This window comes from Hemiscyllium ocellatum, chromosome 5, assembly GCF_020745735.1.
Source record: "Hemiscyllium ocellatum isolate sHemOce1 chromosome 5, sHemOce1.pat.X.cur, whole genome shotgun sequence".
Classification (NCBI taxonomy): domain Eukaryota; kingdom Metazoa; phylum Chordata; class Chondrichthyes; order Orectolobiformes; family Hemiscylliidae; genus Hemiscyllium; species Hemiscyllium ocellatum.
In genome coordinates, this window is record NC_083405.1 from 76,640,746 (window position 1) to 76,664,858 (window position 24,113).

Below are 24,113 nucleotides of genomic sequence, written 5' to 3' on the forward strand. Positions count from 1 at the left end.
ACTGCTGATTTACATTTAACTGTTCCAAATATTTGCCAAGAAACAAGGCATCCCTTGAATGTCTCATCCATGTTCTGCTGGATGATATCCTGATTCATTTTAAAGTCAAAAGGTAGATGCAGTAAGTTATATCATCTAAGGGGTATGGTGAATGTCGACAACAACCCAGATTCCTCACCTAAGCTATATGTTCCTGTGTCTGTTTCTAGCATCAAGTTTGCTGAAAAGGTTTGGTCCTACCAGGATTGGCATGATCTCTTCCAATATTGGTATATGGTAGTGATTTCTCGATCACTTGCACAACATGTTTGGCAACAAATTAGCAGGGTTTTTTTCAGATTTTCAAAGACCTTCTGGTATTGTGTGACTAGAATAATACATAGTTGATGATATTTAGATATGAAATGGATGAAAAAGATCAAGACTACCATCTACATGAAACCGTGGAGAGAAAGCTGGGATGAGCTAAATGCAGGTAAATGTGTTGTGAAAGCGACAACATGTCAATTCTTCAGAATAGGGTGCACAATTTATGATGTCAAGCAGTGTCCTGAAATATATCTCAGCTTCCTCATAGCACCAGAGATCCGGGTCCAATTCCTGCCTCAGGCGACTGTCTATGTGGAGTTTGCACATTCTCCCAGTGCTTGCGTGGGTTTTCTCTGGGTGCTCCGGTTTCCTCCCACAGTCCGAAAATGTGCAGGTTAGGTGAATTGGCCATGCTAAATTGCCCATAGTGTTAGGTGAAGGGGTAAATGTAGGGGAATGGGTTTGAGTGGGTTGCGCTTCGGCAGGTCGGTGTGGACTTGTTGGACCAAAGGGCCTGTTTCCACACTGTAACTAATCTAATCTATCTCAGAAATTAAAGCTCCAAAAGGACAAGGAAGAGCTATGAAATTTTCTTAGCTTGATCCAGTACATAAGTTCTTTTATACCTCGCATCATAAAACACAGAAAGGAGACAGGATGTTGAGTACAGAGATCTAAGTTAAGAAAGGAGTTCAGCAAACTTAAGGAAGGAGATATATGTCATATTAAAAAAAAGTACTTGTCACTCTACAAGTAAATATTTTTCACAAAAAAGACTGGGTGTTGGTCTGCTAAAAATATCAGTATCTGCATTCAAACCTCTAACATCTGCTGAGCCAGATATGACTCCAACATCTGCTAAAGCAGATATGACAAAGAATAATTTTAGTCAAATGTGCATAGATGAGATGTTCCAAACATACTTCCAAAGGAGAAAGGCTATAGTGGAGACTTGTCATCATCCGTGGGAGCAAATCTACAAGAAAATGTTCTATGAAATAAAAGCAAGAAAGCAGAGTTTACACTGGGGACTTGAAAGTTATAATTTCACTTTAAAGCAATCCATGGAGAGAAATGATCTTGTTCAATGCCATTTATCTATTGCCACATGAAAATCATGACCCATAAGATTTAGATGTAAAAATACACCAGCTAGCAACATTACACCTCTGAAACTGAGTAAAATCAGAGACATGACCAGTATAGACAAGGTTCAGATGCTCTCTCATCAAATGATCCTAAGGTTTCCTAATTAGATACAACAAACAAAGTCAGGAATAAAATTAAAATTATTCCAGTTGTCACCAAAAAGCAGTTTCCATGTCACAGTCAGTTGGAAAAAATGTCTAAGACAGAAGCAAGCGCTGTGCAGAAAGATAGTTGACCTCCACCGTTGAAATTTAACTATACTGGTTATGTGTAGTTGGGGATGTGGAGAAGTCAAGAGCATGAGGACAGCTCTGTACAGTTTGAAATTAGAAATAGTTTTTGGGAATTTTTGGGAACTATGTATTGGAGTTAAGGCTCTTTAAATGTTGAGAGAACTATGTTGGCTCAGAAAAAAGCTGTGTGCTTCTAACAGTTCAGTGCAACTGGATCGCAAATGAAGGAAACCCACAAAGCAGTTTTTGCTTTGCGCAATAGTCAGATTAGAGCTTGGAAAACTAACCGCCAAAGAAAGCATCACCTTAAGAAAGCTCACAGTCTGAGAGAAAACTAGAGCTACACCTATGAGTAAATGGTAGAGGGCAGTCTCCAAGAATACAGTGGAGTGAAGTCTCAGGAAAGGAAGGTGAACGACCGGAACATGAGCAGCTGCTGAGGCAGTCCACGACAAACTGGCTCGAGGAAGTTTCAATGCCAGGTGAAACATTGTAAACTGTTGTAAAGTTAAAATGAGATTTGGTGACCCACAGTGTCATTATCTGATCATGGGGCGTGGGTTGCATGTGTGTACAGATACACGTGTGTATATATATTTGTGTGCGCGTGCGCGCGCGTGCGTGTGTGAGATATATATAAAAATTGTTGTAAGAAATCCAGATTGATTGTATTTGCTGTTTGATGTGTTCTGCGGAATGTTTGACCAGTTTATCTGTTACACATACCCAGTCTAGGATATCTTATCTACGGTTGCACAGTCTAACCCATTTTATGTAAATAATTTTTGTAATTTTGTTTGTGCAAATTTAATTTGCAATAAACTTGTTATTCTTTGTTGACAAAATAAACTTGCTGATTTGTTTCAAGAACTGAAACAGATGCAGTTTAAACTTACATAATTGGTTTTACTATCACCCTGATTAAATTTCAAATTCATAGTGACAGGTGAAGAAACAGGACTTGAAAGAACTTGATACATCCTCCTATCTTGGTCACAACAACCTGTGCTGGTCTGTCAGAGATGACACCACACTCGTAGGTGATATTTAGTTGGTTGGATCCAGAATCATTGAATCCAAACAATGTAGAAAGACCAATTCAAGAAGAAAGGAAGGCTACATGGCAATATAACAGTGAGAGTTCAGAGACATTACAGCTTTGAAGTGGATGGGCTTCTATAAATAAACAAAAAGAATGGCACCTACATGTCACGCATGCCAGAAATGTAGAAAAAGGAAATAATAGCTAGCGAAACGGAACTAGACTAGGCATGCTGGAGAGACAATTTATTCACATTTAATTGAGAATAGCACCACATAGTAAACAGACTACTCAAAGTTCCCGGTTATCAGAAAAGAAATAAAAATCGGGAACTACAAACAATCGTCTCAAAAGCAAGAGAGTCCTTAAAGCGCAGGAAGAATGGAACCCAATTCACTGCGAGTGTGTTTATGGAATTTGCTGAACAATGTAGGTTTAACATCACCACACTACCCAAAAGCTCACTCTTATAGAAGGACGCATCTAGATGACAAAGGAAACCCTCACAAGGTGCTGGAAGACAAATGGAAGACCCTGGCCTTAATCAACACTCCAAGATGCACCTCTAAAAGCTGACGCAAAATTGTCTGTTGAGCTACGCAATGGCAAAAAATACAGATGACAATTTTGCCAATGAAATTCAGCCTACAATTTACCAGGAGGAAGAAAGAAACTGCTGGGTGCACATATGGCAGGGGGTGGTCAAAACCTGACGAAATATGTCAAATCTTTGCCCTAGTTGTTGAAGACAAATAATGAAAAGCTGCAAGCCAGCAAGAATTGTTGGTAAACCTCAGGGTCCACAGTCATACATGAGTAGTACAACAGCAACATCATCAGCCAGAAACACAGTATCAGCCAACATCAGGTAAAAATTCTACAATACCAGGGATACCATGCATAGCATCTCTTGTGCAGTATGTCAATTGAGAGTATAATGACAAACAAATTCATAAAATGGAGATATACCATCCTACCACCCATGTGACAATGCAAATGATTATTTTTGAGAAAAGAAAGACTATAAAATATTTGATAGCCCTCATCAATGAGTAAACCATCAGAAAGCACTGACACGTAAAGGTATAGACTTTTCTCATGTAATGAAAGCTGTTAAGATTGCAAACTTGATTTGAACAAGAACACTTCACCACTACTTGTTTAAACTCTTACTCTACAAAAGGAAACAGCCAAGATCAACTAAAGAGAGCATAAAACGAAGAAAATGGCTCTCAGAAAAAAAAACACAGATCCTGCTGAGCATGAAAGATGCAAAGATCAGCTAAGTGTCACAGAACTTCTAAGAGCTTCTAAAAGTGATTATGGAAAGAAACTCATCAAGCCCATCAAAATCAATAAGAAGAAACTTTATAGTTACATAAAGAGAATCAGCTGGTCAGGAGTAATGTTGGCTGACTAAAAACTGAAAGTGGGGACACTGTCAATGGCTACAGGGAAATGGTAGACACGTTGAAAAAATTACTTTGCCTCAGTATGTACGGCAAAAAGGATAGAGTGGTGCTGGAAAATATTCTTGATAAAGGGCTCCTGCCCGAAATGCCGATTTTCCTGCTCCTCGGAAGCCGCATGACTTGCTGTGTTTTTCCAGCACCACTCTAATCTAGACTCTAATCTCCAGCATCTGCAGTCCTCACTTTCGCCTGGTAAAAAGGACAGTTTGCTGGAAGTCTAAACAAAATTAGCACTGGAACAGGGATTGAATGAAATTAACACAAGTAAAACATCGGTAATGAAGAAACTAATGGAATTATAAAGTGAGCTAAATCCCAGGGATTTGATGACTTCCATCTAAGGTGTGAAAGTCGTGGAGCAGATTGTAAACATCCCATCTACATCCTTTCACAGTTCCTAGATACTTAAGTCCTCATTGTGAATTGAAAAACTGCACATCACTGAACTTTTTAAGAAGATGAATGAGGAAAACCAGGGAATTAGAGACCAACTGGCCTAACATCTGTCATACAGAAATTGGTGGAGTCTATAATTAAAGGTGGGATAACTGAACAGCGTGAAACTTTTCAGTTAATCAGGCATGGAATCATGACAAGTAGGTCACGCCTGGCAAACCTTGCTGAACATTTTGAAAAAGTGAAAAGGTCGTGGACACAGTAATGTCGATGGATGTTGGTTATATGGACTTCCAGAAGGCATTTGATAAAGCCCCACATAAGGGCTGTTAACTAAGGTAGAAACCCTGGAATGGAGTGTTCATTACTGACATCAGTAATGGATGCTGGCATTACTGGGAAATTGGTGTTGGCAGGGATAACAGCTAGGTACTCAAATTTGCAGAATGCCTGCAGTGGTATCCCACATGGAGCTGTGTTTGGGTCTGAACTCTTCAGATTATTTATTAATGAATTGGATAATGGCATAGGGGCATATATCCAAATATGCTAATGACAAAATTTGGAGGCAAGAAAGGCAATATAGATAATAGCATAAAATTACAGAGATATTGATAGATTGATGGGCAAAACTGTGGCAGATAGAGTTCATTTTCGCAATTGTGAAGTTTATTCATTTTGCACTGAAGGAGGGACGATCCGGGTATTTTCTCGATGCGGAGTTCAATACAGTGGTTGCCCAAAAAGACATGGAGGTTAATGTGCACAGATCTTTAAAACGTCACAAACAAGTGAAGAAAGTAATCAAGAAAGCTAATGGAACGCTGGCCTTTAGATCTACAGGATTGGAGTACAAAAATGCAGAAGTTATGCTGCAATTATACAAAATCCTGATTAGATCACAGTTGGAATACTGAGAGCAGATCTGGATCACACCTTAAGGAAGGACATATTCGCAGACTGCAATGTAGGTTTACAGGAATAATATCTGGAATTCAGGCTATGAAGAGAGATCACACAAACTAGATCAGTTTTCTCCAGAATATAGAAAATCAAATAAGGAGTGATCTGATTGAAGACTTTTGGATATTAATAGTAAAACACAGAGTAATTAAAGATAAACTATTCACACTGGTTGGGTTTTCCTTGAACTACAGGATGTGGTCTGAGATTTGGGGACAGACTATTTAGGATAGACATTTGGAAGCACTTCTACAGAGAAAGGATGGTAGATGTTTGGAACTCTCTTCCACAAATGGCACTGGATGTTGGATGTGTTGTCAACTTTAAATTTGAGAGATAATTTTTTCTTAAGGAAAACTATTTAAGGACATAGGCCAAGGGTAGGTAAAGTATTTGAGTTAGGCCAGAGATCAGACATGAATTCTCACTGAATGGTAGAAAAGGCTCAAGGATCTGAATGGCCTACCCCTGTTCCTGTTTCTTATTCCACAAACTCAATGCTCCCTACGGTGAACTAATCTTCCATGTTAATAAGATGATTAAGTTAAAGGATGGTCTGGCAAAGATTTTTAAATTTGATGCCTGAAACCATCACTTTTCTTAAATCAAACATACCCATCAAAATAGTTGATATGGAAATAATTTATATGCAAAATGAGACTAAGCTATAAGTCAAATCAAGACAGCAAATCAAGGACATTGCTCTCCAACATGAAGATATTCAAATCCAAATATTGTAACCCTCTCATAGATACCCACTTAATAGACTGTAGGCAACTAGCACACAAATTAGAACCTCAACTTCAAGACATTGGCAGAGTGTACAAACACAAGTCACTTTGAAACTTGGTGAGTAGAGGAAATAAAATATAGTTGGTTCGATACTTACATCGCACTAAACATAAACGGTTTATTTTTTTTTCAGGGTAGACCTTGGGTTGCACTTAAATTCAAAAAGTATCTTGTATTTAAAGATTGCAGATCAACAGCCTCAGGCTTTACATTATCTCTGGTGTTTTGCTCAATATTCATTCGAGTAAAAAATGAGGTCTGCAGATGCTGGAGATCACAGCTGCAAATGTGTTGCTGGTCAAAGCACAGCAGGTTAGGCAGCATCTCAGGAATAGAGAATTCGACGTTTCGAGCATAAGCCCTTCATCAATGAAGGGCTTATGCTCGAAACGTCGAATTCTCTATTCCTGAGATGCTGCCTAACCTGCTGTGCTTTGACCAGCAACACATTTGCAGCCTCAATATTCATTCCTCAATCAACTTCACAAAAAAATAGATTACATGCTCATTATCACTTTGCTATTTGTGGAAGCAAGTTCTGAGCAAATTAGCTGCTGCATTTCCTACAATACAACAGGGACTACACTTCAAAAGTACTTCACAGGTTATTAAGTCCGTCGAGAAATGTCATACTATAGAAAAGCAAGTATTTCTTCATCCCTTGCATTGCGACAATTTTTCAAAAAGCCCTTCATTGCTTGTAAAACATTGAGCTTTCTCAAGTTTGGGAAAAACATGATACAATAGCATCTTCCTTCTTTAAAACCTGTCACATAGAAAAGGATCTCAAAGTAATTTCTGGAACTGCAAAATACTGAGCACCAAGGCAAAGCAGAGAAGATAAAAGGTGAAGGTGACTAAATTCTGGCCAAAAGTGGCGATTATGGAAACTCTTACAAGAAAGGAAGCATGTGCATAGGTGGCAAACAAATGGAATTTCAGAGACGAACCTAGGACCCCAAGATATAATCACCAGTAGTTACTCAGAGTTGGAAGTTGGGATAGAAGATACACAGAAGGAATGAGCTATTTAGAATGAAAATATTCATGGCAGGAGGAAATTACAGTTGAAGTTCTCAAGACTATTGGAATTTAAAATGCAAGGCACTGAGGAATTAGACAACAGTGTAAATCTCGAGAAAAATAGTGACTGTTAAATGAGATTTATTGCAGGACAGAGTTGCTGTGGGAATACTTAATAAGATTATCATGACAATCAATTAAGTTGTGAAGCCAGCACAATGAGATGGTTTACATAGAGGTTAGACATTCCGAACAGGAAAAGGGCCTTATATCATTGATGGAAGAGAATAAATGCTGAAAACAGTGGATGGTGTGTCAATCAAGCAGGTTGTTTTGTCTCTGATGGTGTCAAACTTCTTAGGTGTTGTTGGATCTACACTCATCCAGCCAACTGGACAGTATTATAATCACGCCCCGACTTTTGCCTTATAGATACAAGTCAGACTTTGGGAAGTTAGGAAGCAAGTCACTCACTGCAGAAGTCCCACCCACTTACATGTTCACAGCTAATCCAGGTCTGTTTCAGGTTAATGTCACCCCCTGGATGCTGATAGTGGAGGATTCAGTGATTGTTAACAATTCACATAGATAATTTTTACGCTACACTTGGTCCCCTAAATTAACTAGAAGAAAGTGAGGACTGCAGATGCTGGAGATCAGAGTCGAGAGTGTGGTGCTGGAAAAGCTCAGCAGGTCAGGCAGCATTGAAGCAGGTGGAAAATCAATGTTTTGGGCATAAGCCCTTCTTTAGGAATGGAGATTGTGAGCCACGGTGGGGGGCTAAGAGATAAATGGGAATGGGAAGGTGGGGGTGGGGGAGCTGTGATAGTTTGGCTCACCGACCTCTAGTAAAAAGTGAGGTATGCAGATGCTGGAGATCAGAGCTGAAAATGTGTTGCTGGTTAAAGTGCAGCAGGTCAGGCAGCATCCAAGGAACAGGAAATTCGACGTTTCGGGCTAAAGCCCTTCATCAGGTGACCCTGATCACCGACCTCTACACAGCTGAAGCCAAGCGTGAACTTGCACACAGCTCCTTCTACTGGCCCCTCAACCACGACCTCACCTCCCATCACCAAAGCATCATGTCCCAGACCATCCGCAACCTCATCACCACTGGGGATCACCCATTCACAGCCTCCAACCTCATCGCCTGTGAACTCAGCACTGCCTGATTCTACCTCCTACCGAAGATTCACAAACCTGACTTCCCCAGTCGCCCTACTGTCTCAGCTTGCTCTCATCTCTGCATACCTTGACACCTGGCTGAACTGGTCCTCACCCTTAACAACTTCTCCTAAGTGGAACAGTCCATCTTCTGCAGCTACACCGGCACCATTCCCCACCTTTTCCTCTGCTACATCGAAGACTGTATCAGTGCTACCTTGTGCTCCCATGAGGTGGTTGAACAGTTTATCAACGCCACTAATACCTTTCATCCCGACCTGAAATTCACCAGGACCACCTCAGACATATCCCTCCCCTTTCTGGGCCTCTCCATCTCTGGCAACCAACTAACCATGGACATCTACTACAAACCCACGGACTCGCACAGCTATCTGAACTACACTTCCTCCCACACTGCCTCCTATAAAAATGCCATCCCTTATTCCCAATTCCTCCACCTTCACCACATCAGTTCCCAGGATGACCAATTTCACTGTAGAAAATACCTGCTCAAATCTCCTGCTTCTCAGATGTTGCCTGCCCTGCTGTGCTTTTCCAGCACCACACCCTTGACCAAGTGTAGTGTGCCAAAGTTCACAGATGACATTAAGGTAAGTGGTAGAGCAAAGTGTGAAGAGGACACAAAGTCTGCAGAGGGACATAGATATGTTAAGCGAGTGGGCAAGGGTCTGGCAGATGGAGTACAATGTTGGCAAATGTGAGGTCATCCATTTTGGTAGGAGTAACAGCAAAATGGATTACTTAAATGGTGAAAAACTGCAGCATGCTGCTGTGTAGAGGGGCCTGGGTGTCCTTGTGCATGAATCAGAAGAAGTTGTTTGCAGGTGCTACAAGTATTTAAGGCGGCAAACGGAATATTGTCCTTCAATGCTAGAGAGACAAGAGTTTAAAAACAGTGTGCTGGTGAGGCCAAACCTCGAGTATGGCTTACGGTTTTCATTTCCCAACTCGAGAAAGGATATACTGGCACTGGAGGGGGTGTAGAGGAGTTTTACCAGGTTGATTCAGAGTTGAGAAGGATGGTTTATGAGGAGAGACGGAGTAGATTGGAACCATACACATTGTAATTCAGAAGAATGAAGTGTTTCTGATAGAAACATATAAAATTACAAAGGGAACAGATAAGATAGAGAGGTAGTTCCACTGGTAGGTGAAACTAGAACTAGGGGGCAGACTCTCAAAGTAAGGGGGAGTTGAGCAGGAACGTCTTCACCCAAAGGGTTGTGAATCTGTGGAATTCCCTGCCCAGTGAAGCAGTTGCGGATACCTTGTTGAATGTTTTATACGGCAAAGATACATTTTTGAACAGTGAAGGAATTAAGAGATATGGTGAGTAGGCGGGCAAGTGGAGCTGTGCCCACAAAAAGATCAGCCATGATCTTATTGAATGGCAGAGCAGGCTTAAGGGGCCAAATGGCTTACTCCTGCTCCGATTTCTTATGTTTTCATGTTATAGCATTAAATATTAGGGGAAGACGATCAGAGTCTCTCCTGTTAGAGCAGGCAATTGTCTGGCATTTGTATGTCATAAAAACTAGCTTCCATGGCAGCCCAATCTTTGATGTTATCCAGGCAATGTTGTCCACGGGCACTGGCTGTTTCAACTATCAAGACCAACATTTATTGCCGATCCCAAATTGTCCTTCAGAATATGGCTTTGAGACGCCTTCTTGAACTACTTATCTCAAGAGGGTTGGAATATAAAAGCACTGTTGTGCTACTGAGACTTTATAAAGCTCTGGTTAGGTCCCATTTGGCGTACTGTGTCCAGTTTTGGTCCCCACACCTCAGGAAGGTCATACTGGCATTGGAACGTGTCCAGCGGAGATTCACACGGATGATCCCTGGAATAATAGGAACGGCTGAGGATCCTGGGATTGTATTCATTGGAGTTTAGAAGATTCAGGGGAGACTTAATAGAAACTTACAAGATAATACATGGCTTGGAAAGGGTGGACGCTAGGAAATTTTTTCTGTTAGGCGAGGAGACTAGGATCCGTGGACACAGCCTTAAAATTAGAGGGGGTCAATTCAGAACAGAAATGCGGAGACATTTCTTCAGCCAGAGAGTGGTGGGCCTGTGGAATTCATTGCCGCAGAGTGCAGTGGAGACCGGGATGCTAAATGTCTTCAAGGCAGAGGTTGATAATTCCTCGAGACATCAAGAATCTAAGGGCTACGGGGAGAATGCAGGTAAGTGGAGTTGAAATGCCCATCAGCCATGATTGAATGGCGGAGTGGACCCGATGGGCCGAATGGCCTTACTTCCACTCCTATGTCTTATGGTCTTAGTCTTACTGTAGACAATGGGTTGCAGAAACCCGCAATGCTTTTGAGAAGGAAGGGAGTTGTAGGATTCTGATCCTGTGATAATAAAGAAATAGTATAGAACAAAGAACAACATAGCACAAGAATAGACCCTTTGGCCCCCAAGCCTGCACTGACACATTTTGCCCTTTCACACTAAAACGGTCTTCATTTCCAGGATCCATATCCCTATACTCTTTTCCTATTCATGTATTTGTCCAAGTGCTTCTTAAATGCTGGTATTGTGTCTGCTTCCAACATCTCCTCTGGCAACATGTTTCAGGCACTCACCACCCTTTATATCAAAAGCTTGCATCTCATCTCTTTCAAACAGCACCTTCTACCCCCTCTTCCCCCCTACCACCACCTCCTCGCAACTTGAACCCATGACCCCTCGTAATCCACCCTGGAAAAAAGCTTCATACCTTATCCATGCAATTTGCAATCTTATAAACTTCTATCACATCACCCCTCAACCTCCTGTGTTCCAGTGAAAACAAACCCAAAATTTCCAAACTTTCTTCACAGCTAAAATCCCCCATTCCAGACAACATCCTGGTAAACCTTTTCTGTATGCTCTCCAAAGCATCCACATCCTCTGGTAGTGTGGTGACCAGAACTGGACACAATATTTCAAGTGCAGCCTAACTAAAGTTTTAAGTTGCACCATAATCTGTCTATTCTTATGTTTAAATCCCCTTCCAATAAAGGGAAGCATGACATAAGCTTTTTTTTTAAAACTACCTTATGTGCTTGCGCTGCTACCTTTAGTGATGTGTGGACCTGCACACTCAGATGCCTCAGTATATCCTAAGGATTCTGCTATTCACTGTACAATTGCCATCTGTAGCTGATCTTCAAGAATGCATCACATCAGTTTCAAATCAGTATTGTGCATGACTTGAAGGGAATGAGGGAGTGGTGACACTTCCTTATACTTGTTACCCCTGTCCTTCTAGATGGAAAAGATCATGGCTTTAGAAGGAACCTTGGTGAATTGTTGCAGTATTTCATAGATGGCATACACTGCTACCATTGTGTGTCAGTGGGGAAAGGAGTGTATGTTGAACATGACAGAGGAGGTGACAATTAAGCTGGCTACTTTGCCCTGTAAGGTGTCACATTCCAAGTGTTATTTGAGTTGCAATAATTTCACTAAGTATATTCTAGTATTTTATCACACTGCCAACTTACGCCTTGTAAACGGAGCATAGGACTTGAGAAGTCAGGGGCTAAATTGCTGGCATCAAAATTTCTAACCTCTGATCTGCTCTGTAGCCTAAGTGCTTATCCGGCTGGTTCAATTCAGTTTTTACTCAATGTTAACCTACCTCTGAATTTGAATATTCTAAAGAATCCTGGCTGACTTCCAGCTTCCGTAAACCTGAGGTCATCCAAAAGTCTACAGCAGTTGCCAAACTCAGACAAAAATCCCAGTCAACGATCAGTACTTTGCTTTTTGATTTACAAATAGGCTCACAGTCAAGAAATACCTCAATTTTCAATTCTCGTCCTTGTTTTCAAATCTCCCTGTAGTCTGACTGCCCCAAGATAACTGGACTCCTCTCATTCCAGTCTTGAGCATCACTGACTTTAATCATGCGACCTTTAGTAGCAATGCCTTCAGTTACCTGTCCTAAATTCCAGATTTACTTCCCTAGCCTCTCTATCTTTATTTGCTCCTCTTAGACACAACATATGGAATAGGAGGAAGAGTAGGTCATTCAGCCCTTCAGGCCAGCTGTGTCACGGTCACCTTCTCTATTTTCAGTCAACCTAGTTCAATGTCAAACATTGCTTTACAATATTTTTATGAAGTATTTTATTATGTTAAAGACACAATATAAATACAACTTACTATTACAGTCATCATCAGGATATACAATGCAGGGAAATTCTGAATTAAAACAGAGACTTTTAAAAACACACAACATATGCCTGAGATATTAAGGAGGAAAAAAGACAATGTTTATTTATTATTCAAATTATAAATGACCAATTTCCTCATCCAAGTATTTTCAAAATACCATATACAAAGTGAATGTTAAACCTTTCTCTGGTCAGGTTTTTATATGAAATTTAAGAAAAAAACTACTTTCACGCTTTGTAACTCAAACTTACTTCCATCATTTCATTTAAGAAAATAGGGCAATTATGAAAATGGCATATTTTATGAAGAGAACCATTACTTGTAATGCAAATTAGCTGCTCACAGTTCAGCATCAAATTTCTCCACATTTCTTAGCTACTTGATTAATCCAAAGTAACATCTAACTCTCACCTACTCCTCGTGCTCTATAAAATATGATGAAACTTGTGCAACTTCTGAACATTTCTTTTGTATACATGAACAGGATATTAGAAAAAAGCCTATCAATTCATACAATTCTTACCAACCTGTACAACAAACACACTCACCCTTTGCTAATGGATTAATACTTTCAGTGCTCTTTAAATTTACTTTTTCTTTATTCTCCTTTCAGAATGCCAAATAGGTTGAAGTACGTGCTTCCTCTGCCTCTCCACATAAACAGTGCATTGACAAAGATTCAACAGTCTCTAACTGACTCATTTGTTCCTGGTAGAATCAAAGAACAATTATTTTCCTTCCTTACCTCAAAATTCAAAAGACATAGCTTAATTTCTGCTCCTATCCGGCCAATCAAATCTGCTCTGCCATTCAATCATGTCTGATAGGTTTTTCTACTCCATTTTCCCACCCTCTCGCCGTAACCTTAGATCCACTTGACAATCAAGAACTTATCTCAGTTTTAAATAAACTATATGACCTGGTCTCCACAGTCTTCTGTGGCAATGAATTCCACAGATTCACCGCTCTCTGTCTAAAGAAATTTCTCCTTATTCTATCCATTCTAAAAGGTCTTTCCTAAGACTGTGCTTTCGGGTCCTCGTCTCCCCAGCCAATCAAAACATCTTCCCAATGTCAAGTCTGACCAGGCCATTCAGTATCTTTAAGTTTCAATCAGATCTCTGCCATCCATCTAAACACCATCGAATATAGTCCCAGAGTCCTCATACATTCCTCATATGTTAAACTTTTCACTCCTGGGATCATTCTCGTGAACCTCCTCTGGACCTGCTCCAGGGCCAATACATCATTCCTGAGGAATTGGATCCAAAATTGTTCACAATACTCTAAATGTGGTCTGACCAGAGCCTTATAAAGCCTCAAATATATCCCCGCTTTTATATTCCAGTCCTCATAAGATGAATGACAACATTGTATTGCCTTCCTAACCACCGACTCAACCTGTAAGTTTACCTTCTGGGAGTCCTGGACTGGGGCTCCCAAGTACATTTGCATTTCAGATTTCTGAATTTTCTCCCCATGTCTCTATTCTTCCTACTGAAGTGCATGACCTCACACTTTCCCACATTGTATTTCATCGGCCACTTCTTTGCCCACTCTCCTAACCTGTCTAAATCTTTCTGCAACCTCCTCAACACTACCTGCCCCTCTATCGATCTTTGTACAATCTACAAACTTAATCAGAATGCTTTCAGTTCTTTCATCCAAATCATTAATGTATAAGAGTAAAAAGTTGTGGTCCCAAAACCGACCCTTGTGGAACACCACTAGTCACCGGCTTCCATCCTGAGAAGGTCCCTTTTATCCACATTGTCTGCCTTCTGCCAGTCAGCCAACCTATGCTAGTATCTGGCCTCTAATACCATGGACCCTTATCTTACTCAGCAGCTTCCTGTGCGGCACCTTATCAAAAGGCCTTCTCAAAGTCCAGATAGATAACATCCATTGACTCACTTGGTCTAACCTGCTCATTACCTCCTTGTAAAATTCCAATAGATTCATCAGGCATGACCTCCCCTTGATGAAGCTATGCTGACTTTGCCCTACTTTACCATAGCATTTTTTCCCAAGTATTCAGGAATCTTATCCTTCACAATGGACTCCAAAATTCATATTTCTAATATCTATTTTGTAAAATTGAAATTTGGTGTCATCTGCTCACACCTTCCTGGTTTACACAGGACTGAAGTTAATGAGAAAATCCATTCCTCAAAATTCAAAACATAAACATTAAAATATTCAGCAAATGGAAATGAAATGATGGACAAAAAATGAAACTAGAAATTAGTGCTAACAAAATTGACTTTGATGATTAAATTAAACTGCTTGCCATTAAGAGCAGAACACACATATACAAATAAAATTCCTTCCTCTACTTGAATGCCAACACTTAACCATTATAATGCAATTTTTAAAAAAAACTTCAAAGCAATCGTATATTTACTATTCAAAAACATTGGGTTTGCCTACACAGCAGTTTCAACAATTTGTTGCTCACCAAATACAAGTATCAAAATTATCTCTGATTAGTAATTATTTAACAATCATTTTCTGATGAGTAATTAGAACCAAGATCATAAATAGTCTTAAACCAGTCTGAACTGGTGATATCAAAGTCTTGGAATTTGTTTAGGATTAATTATGGAGTATAGACTCCACCGCACCAAATTACCAATTGTTAAATATTACTGACAGACTTTGAGACATGATAGGTTGGACTGGCCAACCAATTAGTCACACTTTTGCACTATTTTTGCTCTTCTTAAATTGGTTTTGAGGTACATTTTTTGGGCATATGCATGATTTGCATTATTCTAGAATAAAAAAAATTGTTTGATGCAAACAAACACAGATGCAAATATAAAACCATACTTATTTTTTAAAAATCCACCCAATAAAAGCAAAAGAAATAACAGCAGGAATTATCAAATTAAAAATCAAATTCAATACATCAAATCACTTTTCCCATTTATGTAAATAATTCTAATTGCCTGCGTTGGAGGTACTTAAGTTCTCAGATCACTCAGGGATAATTTCAATAACTATCAATTTTTTGAAATTCATCTTTGTTCTAAGACATACTTTTCAACCTCCACCAAGAAAATATCACAAGCAGATGTTCCCCAATTCCCATTTTTAACAGCTTTCAGTAGCAATCAAAATTCAATGGTTATGACATGGTAAAACAAGATACTAACTATTAAAAATATTTAAGGGCACAATGACATAAAAAAAAACCATAAAGTGGTCAATTCAGATATTGAAAGCAATGAGGTGGTCATGAAAGACTATATAAGTGCAGACTGTGGAATAGCTGGATAACAAATATGCACTGTATAGTCATGATTTGGAGATTTGGACTGGGGTGTACAAAGTTAAAAATCACACAACACCAAGTTATAGTCCAACAGGTTTAATTTAAAGCATACTAGTGTGCTTCCAATTAAACCTGTTGGACTATAACCTGGTATTGTGTAATTTTTTGCACTGTTTGGTGTTCACTTTGAGAAGAAAATCAAAAGAATTAAAGTGTGCATGCATTAGTACATGAATGAACAGTGGTCTCAGCATAATTTGCTGCTAGTCAAAGTATAAAAACTTACATTTATATTGTACTTTAAAACAATAAAATGTCATAAGGCCCATCATGGAGCAGCATAAAACAGAAGACAACAACCTATCATATGGAGGTATTGGATCAGATAACCAAAGCCTTGACCAAGTAGTAAGCTATGGAGTGTCTTATCAAGACAAAAGCAAAGTAAAAAAGGGAAGAGATTGGGAGGGTGTGGAATGGGGAAGTTCCAGAATTTTTGGTTTAGGTAACTGTTGGCATGGCCACAATTGGTAGAGCAATTAAAATCGGAGGTGTCGAGAGGTCAGAATAAAAGGATCACACAAATCATTGATGGTTGCATGGCTACAGGAGTTAAAGTTCAGGAGAGGCAAGAACACTGAAGGATTTGAAGTTAAACAAAAACATATTAAAAGTCAAAGCATTACTTAACCATAATAAGCTAGTGCAGGTCAGTGAACACATGGTTGATAAATGAACAGGACTTATTACATATTGAGATATAGACAGCAACATATTATCTCAAGTTTGCTGAGAGTCAAATGTGAGATTGCATTAAAAGAAAGCCAAATGTGTGTTGATTTCAACAAAGTCGGCCAGGTAGACATCAGAGAATATAAGAGCCATTTGCTTTACGGGCAGCAATCAGGTGACTGGGAAGTAAAGAATAATCAAACCAGTCCAGTTTGCGGAATGGGCAGCACCAGTTGTACCGAGTGTGAAACCAGATGGATTGGTTCGCCTGTTTGAAGATTTTAAACAAATGGAAACTGCTCTTTGCAGCTTGATAAATACCTAATCTGCTGCACAGAAGATTTTTATATGCAAAGCTGGCAGATTTAGGGGCCGGGTGGAGGTTGCTTTCCTTAATTAAGCAGAACATAAGCCATGCATAAATGCAGCTGCGGTTAGATGTGGATTCCCTGAAGTATGCTAAAATTAACACCCATAAGGGTTTGTACTAATACACAAAACTGTCATATGGGATATCGACAGTCTGTGTAATTTTTCAGTGGACAATGGAAAACATTTTACGAGGTCTTCCCAGGTCACCGTTTATCTAGATGATGTGCCAGAGAAGATCAATAAGGAGCACTTAGAGAATTTGGACATAGCCCTTCAACGTTTCTCCCAGGTATGTGCAGGCCTTCGAGAAGGGAAAAATCTGTATCCCTGGCACCCCAAGTGACCTAATTAGGCTTCACAGTCAACAAAACTGGGTTACACCCCTTGGAAGGTAAAGAGTGATCAAAAAGTGCCCCAACTCTCACATCCGAACCAGATCTTAGGTCTTTCCTTGGACTGATGAATTATGGAAAGTTCAAATATGACCTGGCCTCCATTCTGGTACCTCTGCATCAACTCTTTTAAAAAAAAGGTAAGCCTTAGAAAAAGTCATGGAGCTAAGCCATAGTTTCAAGGAGTGAAGAAAGAGGTTTCATTCTCTAAGGTGTTGGCATGATCCCAAGCGAAATCTGGTACTGACATGCGATACCTCCCTGTAAGGCATCGGGGTAGTATTAGCTCAGAGGTGATCCAAAGAGAGAAAAACCCATAGTGTGCGCATCCAGGACTTTGGCTAATGCAGAGTATGAATACACCCAGATAATTGAAGTCAGAAAGTTCCAACAATGCCTTTATGAATGCAAATTTGTAATAGTTATGAACCAAATCCCTGCTAGACTTACATAAAGAGGACCAAGGCATCAGACCGAATTCAGCAGTGAACTGTCATTGTAAATGTACATAATTCAAATTGGAACACCATCCAGGAGGCCAAGTAACAAACACATATGCACTGAGCCACCTCCCACTAGCAAATATACCAGCAGTCACAGCACACTGGACACAGTTCCAGTCATATCTGACATCAGATATTGGACTCAGAGAGCCCGTCCTGGCAAAACTTAAATAGCTGGTGGCAATAGGGGACCGACAAGGGCCATCACAACCAGAAACGCAATCTTTGTGGAGCCAGACAGATTAGATCATAATAGAGGACAGTACATTATTATGGGGAGCAAGAGTGATTGTCCTAAGTGATTGCTACCAGATACTGACTGAACTCCCCCAAAGTTATCCTGGGATTTCCAAAATGAAGACATTAGTGAGAAGTTATGTCTTGTAGCCAGGGGTGGATGCAGACAAAGCCACATTGGTGGGGCACTACCCTGAGTGCCAGCAAGGACAAAAATTACCAACAGCAGCATTTGTGGGAATGGCTGGATAAACAATGGACTCAAGTGCATGTTGTCTATGCAAGCCCTTTGATGAGCTCAATGTTCTTAGTCATTATAGACACCCACTCAAAGTGGCTAGATATGCATTTGAGTTCTTTCGTCAAACATGGGGATGACAATATAAAAACCTGCGAGCACCTTTTGCAATACAGATGTGTTGGTCACAGATTATGCGCTATCATTTACCAGTGAGAAATTAGCGTATTCCCCAAAGTTGACATACAAGGTCACCTCCATACCATCCATCATCCAATGGCATGACAGAAAGAGCAGTCCAATTTTTGAATGCAAGCTTAACTAGATACCAGCTTCATTAGACACCAAAACTATCCCAGTTTCTATTTGATTATAGGACCACCCCTCATGCATCTACAGGAATAGCTCCAGCAGAGCTACTAATGGGAAAAAGACTTTGTACTAGGTTAAATGTTTACCTTCCTGGACCACCTGGAAGCAGGGAGGCACGCATGCGAGAAATGGCATCAAACAACGAGGTGGCAAAACGCGCCCAGCTCCTTGATGGTCTTTCCAACTGTCTGGAAAAATGGGTGCTCCTTTCCATCAAACGCTGAAGGTACCTCAGAATCAGAGATGGACATGGCAGATGTCGCCACCTCAACCTCTTTGCCAGCTCAAAAGAGAATCTCTTCTGAGATGCTCCGGGCTCCAAGAACTGAGCTACTGTATGTTACTTGCCGCCCCTATCAGAGGCAGAGTTGGAGGAACCTGACCCAGTGATAAAATGCCCCAGGAGGAGCTACAAAAAAAAAACTTGTCTACATCCTCAGACTCAGGGGAGGGATGTAGTGATTGTAACAAGGTCAGCTAGGTGGGCCTCAGAATATGAGCTCCCTGATTGGGGCTGTTAATCTAGTCCAATCAGGGAGCCTTGGTTGACAGACAAGAACAGATATGTCAGACATCCTATTCACTCAAAGCTGGCTCTGGGAGCTGGTTCAGTGTCAGGAACTCACCACATGTAAATAAGTGAAGGGATACTGGCATCTGTGGAGTTACTTCAACATAATTTCCATAATTGTGTTTTAGAATAAATGGTGAAATACTCATGTTAAAAAAAGTTCAATCCTGAAAGAAACATACAAATTGTGTTCTGTTTGAACCCCTTCATAGAAAAAACATTAAAGCCAAACAACGTTGTCGCACCTGCACAATGGCAGAATAGGAACCTAGTTAAGGGGAAAATGGTGATGTTTGTGCATTGTGAAAGGCAGGGAAAATTGGAGGTGATTTAACTAAACATTTTTAAAATTCTGAAGCGTTCATACTGGAAAAAGAGAAAGAACATTTTCCACATAAATTATGTCAACAATTTAATAATGTCTAAAATCTAGCAGAGTTGTTTTTAAACAGCAGGCTAAAATATGAAATGCTTAGTCTTAAAGTGACTGAGGCAGATTATTCCATATTTTCAGAATTGAATATATATTTAAAGCAGAGGAAGACAAAGAACGCCATCTTTAGTTTAAAGTAATATCATTGCGCCAACATAGGGAATTGTACACATAGGGAAATTAGTTTTCTCACATGTTATAATCTCTATGATTCTACGCATATTGTTCAGGTGTTTCGGGTTGTTGAGAGTCATTGTACTGTCCTATGAAGAAAGTTAAATTAGTTGCTTTCCATATATTTAGTGACAAAATCTACATTTTAGCTATCACATATTTATAATATCGTTCATGGTCTCTTTGTGATACATCCAAGTATATAGCACAGGATTATGGCATCAAACTCAACTGGTCTATGATCCACTCCTCTTCATCTAACCTATTAACATTTTATTCTCTTCCCTTCTAACTACCTAATACTGTAAAACTACTTTCAATTCACAAGATGAAAATCATTCATCAAGCAGTCAGTGCTGATTCGACACCAGCTACCCTATATATTACATTGAATAGCAGCTAGCTACAAAACATTCTGTGGTCTGTCTCATGACTCCACATGATTGGCCACATCATTAGCCTGCTGTGCAGTTCCACCTTGAAGTCTTTTGGAAAATCCAAAAAGGGTTACAAATACTACATTACTTGTCTAATTATTTTATAAACAATAAAGTTGAAAAAGCATAACCACTCTGTTTGAAATGTGCATTATAATTCCATTCTAGTTGTTTTTCTATTTTGTCTTTAAGTATCTTTCTCATGGGCAGTAAGCCAACTGATATAGTCAAATTGTGGTAAAAATATAGCAACATGTACTATGTTTGATGATGCTTGTAAATAATTGCACTTATATGCAAACAAGTTTAGAAGATTTGTAATCTGCCTTTTCAGTAATGGACATAATCTGTCGATCTGTGTTCATCAGCACTGGAATTTACAGGTTACTTGAGGATGTCTGACTTTGCGTTTCAAATATCTATGTCGTAGCATTATTAATAAACTAAAGGTTTGCAGCTACCCAAGCTTTGTAAAGCACTGCATGTAATTTAAACAATTCAGAAGAATGAATCGGAAAGAAGAAATTAAAACAAAATGCCCAGATGTTAATTTCATAGAATCCCTACAGTGTAGAAGCAGGCCATTCAGCCCATCAAGTTACACTGACCTTCCGAAGAGCATCCCAGCCAGACACACCTCTCCACCTTATCACTGTAACCCTGCATTCCGCATGGCCAATCCACCTTGCCTGCACATCCCTGGACACTATAGGCAATGTAGCTTAGCCAAGCCACCTAACCCGCACATCTTCAGACTGTGGGAGGAAACCCACGCAGAGACAGGGAGAATGTGTAAACACCACACAGGCAGTCACCCGAGGGTGGAATCAAACCCAGATCCCTGGCACTGAGAGGTATCAGTGTTAACTACTGAGCCACTGTGCTGCTCAAATTTGTGCAACTGAGGTGGTTTGCAAACTGTCCCCTAAATAACAATTTTAACCCCTACATACCCCATGCCAGTTTGCCATCTGAAATTTGGGGAGATCAGTGGGAGTGTCAAACAGCAACAGACATCCAAATGGATGAATGGGAAATCTTAAGCAGTGGGAGTCACTTCCAGAAACCAAAGGAATTGATTCTAATACACAGATAGCTTGTAGAAAGAGGTTTTGAAGAGGTTCTAATTCACCTGTCCCTCAAATTCATACATCTTATAAAACATTAAAATTTAGTTGCTGGTCTTGTTTGACTCCAACTCCTCTCACTTCATTGACCTGAAGGAAAAACAACAATGGGTTCCTTTCTCAGGTCTATTGTTAAAATAGGAGAAAGATCCCGAGAATCCTGAGCCTGATTTGTACACTGAATAAAGGTTTCCAGCAGACAGCCTTCCCATCTGTTAAGTGGAGCAGGCTAAAGTCAAAGGCCATCGGAACAGAGTGAAATACCAGCAATTCAGATACTTGATCAATTCTAACCTCTACAAGGCCAGACTGGAACAAACTTATTCGGGTAAAGTAAAAGTTGCATTATTATAGAGGAAATTAACATGGAAAAACAAAATGTCGGTACTAATATATCCATAAACCAATACACTCCAACTCAAAGCTGAATTTAGCAGTTCATAGTCAGTCAATTCAAAAAAAATATAAGGCTAATAAGACCACTCTATGCATTGATACCATACCTGCTCCCTTGTTATGGTTACCATTGTAATTACTCATTTTCTTCAAAAAATGAAAATAAAATTTAGAATTAAATGTTCAAACTCAAAATATTGATTGACTGGATTAGAATGACAGGCTTTTCAAACAGGTTAAAGCTGACTGGGAAAAAAGGCTAAAAAGTTTCAATATTACAAAAGTGAAAATTATCTCTGTACATAAACTGTTTCGAACACTTGTTTAATAGGAGTCTACCTTCCCTATTCCAATACTTGATTATCCGAATTTAATGCCAACTTAGAGAGAGTCAGAGTTGTCATGACTCTCACCCGCACTCAGCTTAAGAAGAAAATAAAGGCGGATTCTGACTTTAAATTAATTCACGGGATAAGGAGAAATCTCTAATCTCCCAAAAATAATTAAAAAGGAATTCTTAACTAGATTCAGAAAAGTATGTAATTCACAAAGAAATTGCCTAAATTTATCAATAAAAAAATGTGTTTGTAATATTTTACTTAATTCAACAATTAGGTAAAATTGCTAAAGTAAATGGCATGTTTGGTCCCTCTTGAAGGATTTATTTTCATGCTAATCACTGACATTATGAGTTAATACTAAGTTTAAATAGAATCCTTTCAGCTTTTTCAGTGAGGTGAAGCAAAACTGACTTATCAATAAGGGGTCAAAGTGATGATGGTGGCATGACACGTATCCTTCCCCGGCAAGATTAAATAAATGCATGCTGTAGAGAATTTAGATCTGAATGTGTTTCAACTTAATCAGAATCAAAACGTCTGCGTTCAAAATATTAAATACCACAATTTTTCTTTCTATGTAAAAGCACAAAACATTTAAACAAGAAATGTTCTATATTATCAAAGATACTAGCAGATGGATGCATTAAAAAGCTGTCCTGGTGTGTATGTCCATTGGTCTTCATAAAGAAGTTAAAGACATACAAGCAGAATATTCCCAAACATCACAAAATACTTTTTTGCAGCTTGATAAATGTTGCAAAAACAGTAACTACAGAATTAGTACTAGTATTTCCAGAAATCATATTTAAACCTCCTCCCAAACGCTTCTATATAAAAACCAGAAACAAAAGAATGAATAATAAATTTGAACAATTTATACAAAGTTTAAGATTGACTGTTGAACTTTAATAGATGACGCTTGCTTTTAAAAACTGGTCTCCAGTTGACCAGTTTGGAATTTTGGCCATATCACTGCAACAATTAGCCTTAAAAATGGCAAACATTTAACTTAAAGGCTTTTCAAACAAGTAATTTCCTTTAGGATATTTGGTATATTTTTTAACAGGAGGTACAGGCAATCCTTTAGCAAGCAACAAAAAGTCCTCGAGTATCCTGATGAGATTCCTCATCTGCTTAAATATAGGAAGTAAGTGAAGGACAGAGTAAGGAAACAGGTTTTAGTATACCCAATGGTTTAATCATGATCAATAATCAACAACACTTGTTAGCACATCAAACTAGCCTACTAAACCATTGGAACATATGGAAATAGGTAAAATAAAAGGAAAAGAGACTGCAGAAACAGATGTGTAATTTGGTGACAGCAGTTATGCTTTAAACAGAATTTCGGTTATTCACCCGAAAATTTCATTAATTTTGTTCATTGATAGTAACACTGGGTAGAATTCAGACCCAAGTACTGACGATCTCTTTTAGCCTTTCAAGTCACTTCTATAGCAACTGAAGACCAAGAGTCCAAGAACACTTTTGTGATGCACAATGACACCTGAGGGGGTGTTTGAGAGGATGGTCACTGCAGTTGGGAGTTGGCCTCTGGCAAACAATCAAATTACACTTACCTGGACATTAACATCCTCTTTTTTGAAAATTAGACTGCGGACTTCATCAGGATCTCCATTAAAAATAGCTTGAACCAGTGGTGGCTGCAATATTGAAAGAAAGTTAAGATTATACACTAAAATAACTCACCATATGACTGTGACATCACTAATTGACAAATGTGGATCGCATACATCACAGCAATTGTAT

General features: G+C 39.4%; 1 protein-coding gene across 4 annotated transcripts in view; it reads right to left on the reverse strand.

Moving 5' to 3' along the window:
- Window positions 1-24,113, reverse strand: part of LOC132815748 (serine/threonine-protein phosphatase 6 regulatory ankyrin repeat subunit A) — a 196,115-nt gene that overhangs the window by 107,181 nt on the left and 64,821 nt on the right. For all 4 annotated transcript variants that reach the window (XR_009644702.1, XM_060824871.1, XM_060824872.1 and 1 more), the window contains exon 2: window positions 23,924-24,007. Coding sequence is in view for 3 of the 4 variants with exons in the window: in XM_060824871.1 (XP_060680854.1) it covers window positions 23,924-24,007 (84 nt within the window). In the remaining variant the exon portion in view is untranslated. The remainder of the gene's footprint in view (window positions 1-23,923; window positions 24,008-24,113) is intronic.